The 8,399-nt window shown below is 37.8% G+C and overlaps 1 protein-coding gene across 2 annotated transcripts; it reads left to right on the plus strand.

Moving 5' to 3' along the window:
• The first annotated feature begins 2,186 nt into the window (after window positions 1-2,186).
• LOC105034742 (myb family transcription factor MOF1) lies at window positions 2,187-6,787 on the plus strand. Of its 2 annotated transcripts, XM_019847085.3 has the most exons (7): window positions 2,187-2,697; window positions 2,785-2,935; window positions 3,069-3,145; window positions 3,265-3,301; window positions 4,026-4,230; window positions 4,376-4,616; window positions 6,156-6,787. In XM_019847085.3, the coding sequence occupies exons 2-7, from the start codon at window positions 2,809-2,811 to the stop codon at window positions 6,465-6,467; spliced, it is 999 nt and encodes a 332-aa protein (XP_019702644.1). In that variant the 5' UTR covers window positions 2,187-2,697; window positions 2,785-2,808; the 3' UTR covers window positions 6,468-6,787. The 2 variants fall into 2 exon arrangements, with proteins under 2 accessions (XP_019702644.1, XP_010908308.1); XM_010910006.4 differs by having other exon boundaries at window positions 2,190-2,935; window positions 4,089-4,230; window positions 6,156-6,779.
• The last annotated feature ends 1,612 nt before the right edge of the window (window positions 6,788-8,399 follow it).

The following is an 8,399-nucleotide window of genomic DNA, read 5'->3' on the forward strand; positions in this document are numbered from 1 at the left end:
TTTAATGGTAAGGAAATTTGACCCACGTTACTTTATTTTATTCAATAAAGGTGATTCAGAATGTATATTTTAACTGAAAAAAAAAAGTTAGAACTCTCGGCCAATGCACGAAATGATGGATATTAGCAAATAAAAGATATGGCTCTATATTTATTAGACTAATACAGTTTCAGTTCTTCTTATCAAAAAAAAAAAAAAAGAAAAGAAAGATATGAGTTGAATTAAATGCCCTTGATATAGAAAAGGCTATTTGGGTACCACTTGAAATTGATATTAATATCACTGCAAATTTGTTATGAGCTATATATTTCTTTTAGCTCAATATAAAAATCACAAATTGATATACATAGAAAAATTTGCAAAAGAGTTTTACTTAATTATTGATTTTGTTCTTTTGTTTAAAAAAAAACTCTTGTTTTGTATATTCTAGCTGCAATATATACAACTTTTTTAGATTTTTCATCCTCTTTCTTGCAATATAACTTCTAATATTTTTTTTCTTCTTATTTTTTTAGCTTTTTATGTACTCCAGGTGGTTATCCCTATCTCCTTTTAATTCAAAAAGAATTATTGTTTTTGACAAAGAGTTCTACTTTTCTTAAAAAATGCAGATCACTTTGAGTTTCAATTATACTCGTTTTGTTAAGACTACTTATAGAAATCAGTTTTAAATGCATATCAATTTGATTTGTCTGTGCATCAGTAGACAATTCACATGCATCAACTAAGATAAAGGTGAAAAGAAGCCCCATCTCTGCAAATAAATAATTTTTTGGCACAAAATCCTAAAATTTAGACTTTTAAATGCTACAAAGCTCTTATGAATGGAGATTTATCCCATCTTGGTTGGCATCTCTTATATGATTTCGCAAAGACTTGACATCTTACTGGAGCGATTGCTTGCTTTCTCCTGCATTTAACCCATATTGTACCTTATTCTCTCTATATCTACAACCTTGATTGTAGTTTGAACTCGGGCTGTTCACCGGTATGCTTCCATAGTAATTACCTGCAAGTGATAACAATTTTAAACAAGACAAAGCTACCATTGTCTATAAGGAAATGAAAGAAGAGAGGTAAGGAAAATAAAACAACAGAAAGAGAAAAGGGAGGGGTGGGGGGCTTGCAAAGCTGATTTTGGAAAGCATAATTGAAGTCTAGGGGGAATATATGTATATATATATCTAAACAAGTAGGTCAAGTCTTCCCAAATCACTACGGTGCTGTTTTCCTCCATTGCTTTCCTTGTAAGCAAAACTAATAAAAGAGAACTAGCACAAAGGGTGGGAATCCTCATCCCTCCAAAGTCTTGAGGCATTTACAAATGCCACAGCGCCCACCCCTTTATTTGGTCTGCCTAATTCTGCATGAAGGCAGGAGGAATTTTCACAGGTAGCCAACCATCTGTCTGACTGCCCCTCATGAAGTTACAAACGCACCCAAATACAACTACAGCCACAGAAGAAAAGACCCTTTTCTTGTTTGTTTACTTCTCTCCTCCCCTTTCGTCCCTTTTCTCCAACACAACCCTATCCCTATCTTGGTTTTTATTATCACTTACTTTTTCTAAAGGTAGGCACCGCCTGTGATTGATTTGAAAAGGCCAACTCCCCTAGAAAACCACCACATGAACTGTGTGTTTTTTTTTTCTGTAGGCTATAAACGCAAGCCTCCTTCATAGGATCCTTAAGCCTCATTCATTCTCTTGGGGACCTGCCCATAAAGTTGACTTTGTGAGTTAGAAAGAGTACAAAGGGATGAGATGCAGGACTTATGTTTTGACCATTCAACACTAAACAATAACATATTTTACATGCCTCCATTTAAGAAAAGAATATTCTACATGCCATTTAAAACTTCATAAAAAGGCCTGTTATTAGTTATAAATAAGTTCGTAAAAAACTAAAAAGGCTTTCTGTCTACATTCTCGTATATTTTGGAGTAGCAGATAGTAACATAATAATAGTAATTATATAGTTTAAGTTGGTAAAGACTAGCAGAAGAGGAGTAAAGAAATCGTCTGCTCAGAGATTCTATAGCCGTTCTCTTGTGATCATAGCTCTGGCCCCGGCGGCCCAAATTACATAGCTCTGGCCTCGGCAGCCCAAATCTCTCTCTCTCCTCTCTCTCTCTCTCTCTCTCCTCTGCGTGTGTTTCCTGTGGACAGTCAAACGCTCTGGCCAGGTGTCATAATTATAATTATTTCAAGGAGGTGATGATATACTGGTATTCCTTTTGTTCTTTTATACTTTGTTTTTCAGGAGTATATGATCAGAAGCTCAGAGGAACTTGTCTTCTCTTTTGTGTCTCTTACTCCTCTCTCTCTCATCTCTGCCCACCATCTGTCTTTCTTCAGTCATTAACTCCTCTTAATGATGGTTCCTCTCGTGATCCGTGGCCTCCCACACCGAGTGTTGCGTTAATCCTAGACAGTCCCAACGATAATTAGAGGACCCCATGTAACGGAGCGACGCAAAGGTAAGAGCTTTTCTGAGAAGAAAAAAGGTTAGAGCTTTGGAGAGAAGACGCAGTGGAGACAGGTAGAGAAGTAGAAAGGCAGGGCTTTGGGGAGGTTTTAGAGGAGGTCAAGATTGGATTTTGGGAGAAGATAGACTATTAAATAAGTCCCAAGCCCAGAGACCAGTGGGAGTCTCCTTCCTCTTTGAGAAGACGGGCAATATAGAATAGAAAAGAAAGGTCCTTTGGTTCTTTCCTCCTTCCTCTTAGTTACTTTACCGTACCAGAAATATTTATAGTTGCTGAAAAGAATAACACAATTTGAAGAAAAGAAGAAGAGGAGAAAGAGAGATGGGGAACTGCGGAAGGAATGGAGCTGTGAGGCAGTACATCAGATCCAAGGTGCCTCGCTTGAGATGGACCCCTGACCTCCACCACTGCTTTGTTCATGCCATAGAGAAGCTTGGAGGACAGGAAAGTAACTACCTTTTCCATTCCAACCCTTGTGCTTTACTTCTTTTTTTTTTTCCTTTTGTTCTTCTTCTCTCTGTGTTACTGGTTGCAGTTTTACTTTTGTTTTGTAATCTTATTATTTGTTGCTGCTATTGTAGAGGCTACACCCAAGCTTGTCCTTCAGCTGATGGATGTTAGAGGACTCACCATATCCCATGTTAAAAGCCATCTCCAGGTATATATATGCTTGCTTTGATACTTGGTCCAGATTCATGGTTGTATTTTTGTCTCTCTTTCTCTTTGGTTTTCCGGGTGAAAGTTTGGCTGACAAAGGGGTGATACTGTTTTAAACAGATGTACAGAAACATGAGGAATGACATGGGCAGGCAAGGTAAGGTTTTTCATTCAAATTAAACTGAAATCCATATCCTTGTTATTTTCTCCATTTCTAATTTTTAAGATTATTTATCTCGTGGTAATAAAGAGCTCTATCTCAATTACCATCTAGTTGATGTCGGTAAAGATGATTTTTCTTTTAATTTTATTTTCTATCTAAAAGTTGTGGCTAATTATTTTCTCCTTTGCCCCTCCTTGTGATTTATCTGATGATACCTACCCATGAAGTTGATGCTGCATCATTTTTTTCCTTCATCCGGCCCGTATGGTTAAGCTTAGATAGTAGAGCTAGTTTTAAATTTTTATTCATTCTTTCTTTCTATTAAGACTGCTGCTTAGCCCAAAAAAAATACAGATTATGACGCCAGGCTTTTTGTTGAGCTGCACCATCTACAGTAATTTTCTCCAAACACAAAATGACATATTTATTTATTTATTCGCTTTTGGTCGCCCATCAGAATGCATGAACTATGTGAGCCATATATCAATAGAATAGCAAAAGGAAAAGGGGTGAATCTCAAAAACTCATTATCGTTTACATGGTTTGCCTGCCATCCTTCTCAAGTAACTCCCATCTTTTTTCTTTTTTCTTTTCTTTCTGTTACTTTTTCATAATAAATTCAATTTTCAGAGACAAATTAGGTAATCTTCCAAATCTCGCACATGCTCAAAATCTTCTTCTCTCTAACTCAAAAAGTTTGTTTTTTATGATTTCCTAGCTAATACAGTTGGGTCAAAGAAAAACCCTTGCTTCGTATCTCAATCATCTTGTTTATCGTCAGAGTTGCAAGCAAAAAAGCACTTATGTGAAGCCATTGATGGTGGTACTGATAAGCAAGATGATGAGGACTCCAGCCCTTCTTCAAAGCCCACCAAGGAGTTCCAGTCCCAGTTCATGCACTCCCCACTCCCTCCTCTGAAAAGGTTGGCTAGCTAGCTAGCTTTGTCCACTTCAAATACTGTCAGTCACATTCGGAACATATAAAGATGACACCCATCTACTATTCTCCCTCAATTTCTCCTCACCTTTTGCTAATCTCCCCACTTCTTTTGCTTATTTTATTGACAGGGCTCGAATGGAGACACAAGCCATCTCCAAAAGCTTGCAATGCAGCAAAGAAATGGGTGAGAGAGTCACCTCCGCCTTTTGCTTTGTTGATTACATGCAAGCCGTGGCTTTTGGGAGGGGAATAAAAGAGGAGGGCCTCAGGTGGCAGAAAGATGCTTTGGAGACTGGTTTATTGGCGGATCATCGCCCTTCCAAGCTCAGAGTGTCAGGACATATGGTGGAAGAATCTGGCCCTCTAAAGGTAGAGCAAAAAGGGATCAAAGAAACCACCCCTGCACCCTGTTCTTCTCCTCCCATTACAAATTTTCTCTCTCCCTCTTGAGTGTCCTCATCTCCTTTTAGGCGCCTTGTGTTAACTCTTCTAAGCTTCTCTTTGATCGACCAACTTCTTGTCGAGGTTTGTAGGATTAGGTTTGATATTGGAAATATCGCATGGAGCTTGGCCTTTCTAGTTTAAGAGCATGGCTCATGCATGTGCATTCAATAGTTCACAAATACCATAGCAGAATGGAGGGGAAATTTTTTTCGCTATTTATGTTCTTTGTTTCCATGAGTAGGATATTCCCTGCTGTTTCTTCCTTATTTTATTAATTTGAATGCTTGACCAGCTTGTTGCATTGCATTACGCCTTTTCCCCACGGATTCTCATGCATCTCCCTTGATCAATGGGACACAGCCACACAGCCGCAGAGGAATAAAGAATACTAGTTTATCTGGGCCACTATATTCAGATCTGTGATCTATGCTGAAGATTTTGGAATTATATTGACTTTTTGAACAGCTTTTTAAAATGATTAATGGATGATCAAATAATACCTTCTTGACAGTAAGGGATGCTGCCACTAAAATAATGGGTCAAACTGATATAATGCAATAATTATAAGATGGAATTAACTGATAATGAAAACTTGATGTAAATCCCAATTTCGGAGAGTTATCTTGAACAAATCCAAAAAAATTGGAACTCCTAGGGTCTAAATGGTTGAATCATATGTTTTTCCACTTCTGTAAGACTCTTTAGGTTGTATGTACAATCATATAGTGGAAAACATACAAAGAAATCCACCATTCAAGTACTTCCGATACAAGAATAAGATGAAAGGGAGCATTCCTTGTTGTCTTTTTCCTCTTTGAAAAAATTCAGATTTTTTCTCCATAGGGAGTGTTTTGATGTGAATCCTGTTCTGAAAAAACTCAAACAAGATAAAAAAAGGAGGAACTGCCTGATAGTTTCTTCTCTCCTCCGACTATTCTCTCCAATGTTTGAATTTTTAGGTGTTTTTGCCCGGGCTAGCCCATCATGGGCTGCCCAACTGGATCCAAAATCACTTATCATTCTATTTGCTTGGCATCATGAATTAATGAGTTCAAAATTATGTCCACTTGCTGCTTATAATTATCATTTTATTTCACATGTACTATTTGTTATAGTCCTAGCAAAGTATAAGATCTCTATCATATTTTTCATTGTCAGCCAAAGGAAAAACTTGTGGGGTTCATTTATTAATTTAATTACAATTACTGTAAAGTGTGGTATTTGGAGACTCCATTGAGGGCCTCTAGTAGACTGTTTACTAATTCATCGTTGCTTAATTTAATTTGAGTGGCTAATACTTCAACTTTTTGGTTAAAGAACTTATACTACGGCTTTATTTATGAGAAACTTTTGAGATCAGGCACTGACAAGATCACAACACTTTTATCTGCATGTTTGCAAAAACTAAACAGTGTTCTTCTAAAATGTGACATCAAACTCATCTTCTCCCTTTACTGAACACAGAGCAGCATACCAAGCGACCAGAATCTTATCTCCGCAAAGGAGCTCAAGTCTGACAGGAGATATGAGAATGGATGTCAATCCTATACGTCCCTACCATCCAATGGGCTTTCGGAGGAGAGAGAGGAGGTCAATGATTGCTTACTATCACTATCCTTGTCATTGCACCCGAAACAAAGGAGTAATACTTCCTCAGAAAGTGAAAGCAGTGGAGTGATCTCTTCATCTTCAAGGAGCAACTTCAGTGATTGTTCAGGTTATTCTGAAGGTCCCAGAATCAATTTGGATCTCTCCATGTCTATCTATGGTCCTTAGCTTAAACCTTTTCCCATTTTCTCTTTCTTTTTTCTTTTTCTTGGTGGTGGGTTGGAGGGAATCGAGTTATAGCCACTGTTTCTTTTTGGCTGGCCGCACTAGCATCTTATCATCTTACCTGGTATACCTCCATGACACTTTGCATGTACTTGGTATAATGGATACATTTGCAGGAGCTTCTAGTGTAGTCTTAAAATGTATGAGTACTTTACATGTCTCGTCCTGTATAGAGGTGAATAACATCCCTGCCTATTCACTATTACCGTATTACCACCGGTTAGCATTGGAAAAACCTAGAGATACAGTATTATAACTTCTGAGAGGCACTACATAAATGGAATGTAGGCAACATGAAAGGTGTCCTTTGGGTTATTATACACTACAAGGAGTTGTTCTCTTCCAGTGATAATAATCTTTGGAACATTGCTTGAGCACAATATTCGATATTTGGTGCAGTTTACTTTGCAGTATGGGAGTTTTTACCTTGGTTTAAGTTGAACCATACAATATGGAATCTAGTCAGGAACAGCCTAATTTCTTGACCACCAAAAGAGTCGGTCTTGTCACACTTTAAGTTGGGCTACCTACTCCGTGGTCCCATCCGTTTAAAAAGGTACCTCGGTGAAGGGCATTTTAGATATAAAAAACGCTGAAGTTGTTAGGTTTAACCTCTCCTTCAATTTGCCATAATCAATTATTTCCGAAGGTGCGTTTTGATTTTTGATCTTCTTACACGACTAAATCTAAAATGGTCAACCGTTCAAGGGCTAAACTTCAAAAAGGGTATAACGTAAAATGACTAACTTCAGTGATGGAAGTCTCCCTTAAAACGCTGTAAGAATTCTGTTTTCCAAAAAGGATTAATGAAGGCAATGGATAAAAAAGAAACAAGGCGTTGGAAAGTATCACAATATTGTATCTCTTCATGTTCATATTTGACACGATCATGATTATCTATACATGACAAAATGTAACCGACAAATCATCTATGTCATGATTGAAGTTGTTATATTGTAATCCACAAATCAAATGCATTGAACAATTGGCATGCCTTGAATTCTCTAGAAAATAACTGTGAGAATGAGTCCAACTGGACCAAGTTTATCTAGACCATAAATTGAGGTTGGGAAATGTGTTGCTAACTTCATCTAGAGTAAAATTGGCAAATAGTTTGCCGATTTCAACTAGAGGAAAATCTGCAAATGGATTGTCAACTTCAAATTAAAATTTGAAAAAAAAAAAATTCTTTTGTTTTGAAACAAAATAAAGGCACCTGCCTAATTTAGTGAGACGGCATTGAGCTAGACTATCGCCCATTTTGCAATGCCTGTCCAACCTTATGGTCCGCACTGGGCATTGAAAAATTCTAGCATCTGCCATAGCTTGTAACACCCCTATCTTAGGATTCGTCGCCAATTGCTTCGAAGGCCACCACCCTCCCCAATTGACCTTTCGCCCTATGGGTTGCTAGGGAGGGTGCCACATCCCTCTAAATCACCTTCCAGGGTGCCATCACCTTCCCTCACCATCTCAGTCCCAATTTAAACAGATCAATCCCCATTCCATCCACATCCTTTCTCTTCCTCATCTTGAAGGATCGAATCACACACCGGACCGATCAGAGTTAGAGGTAGCGGATTTTAAAAAATTTAATCCGATCTGAAAAGCGAAGCTTAGATCTAAATCAGAACAACAAGCAGAAAATCAGCATACAAAAGATTATGACAAACCATTTATCATCTTGCATGGGTAGATGAACAACATAATCCGAAAAATGTGGATCTGAAGAAGATTCGTTGTTGAACCATGCATATGTCTGGCCTCTACAGGTATCTATCGGAATCAATCTTGGATTGTTCTTCTTGATAGCTTTTGTGGACTTAGATCAACTCTTGATCTTTCTCTCTTCACAAACTCAACACTTGAGATCTC

The sequence above is a fragment of the Elaeis guineensis genome, chromosome 11, assembly GCF_000442705.2.
Source record: "Elaeis guineensis isolate ETL-2024a chromosome 11, EG11, whole genome shotgun sequence".
NCBI lineage: Eukaryota > Viridiplantae > Streptophyta > Magnoliopsida > Arecales > Arecaceae > Elaeis > Elaeis guineensis.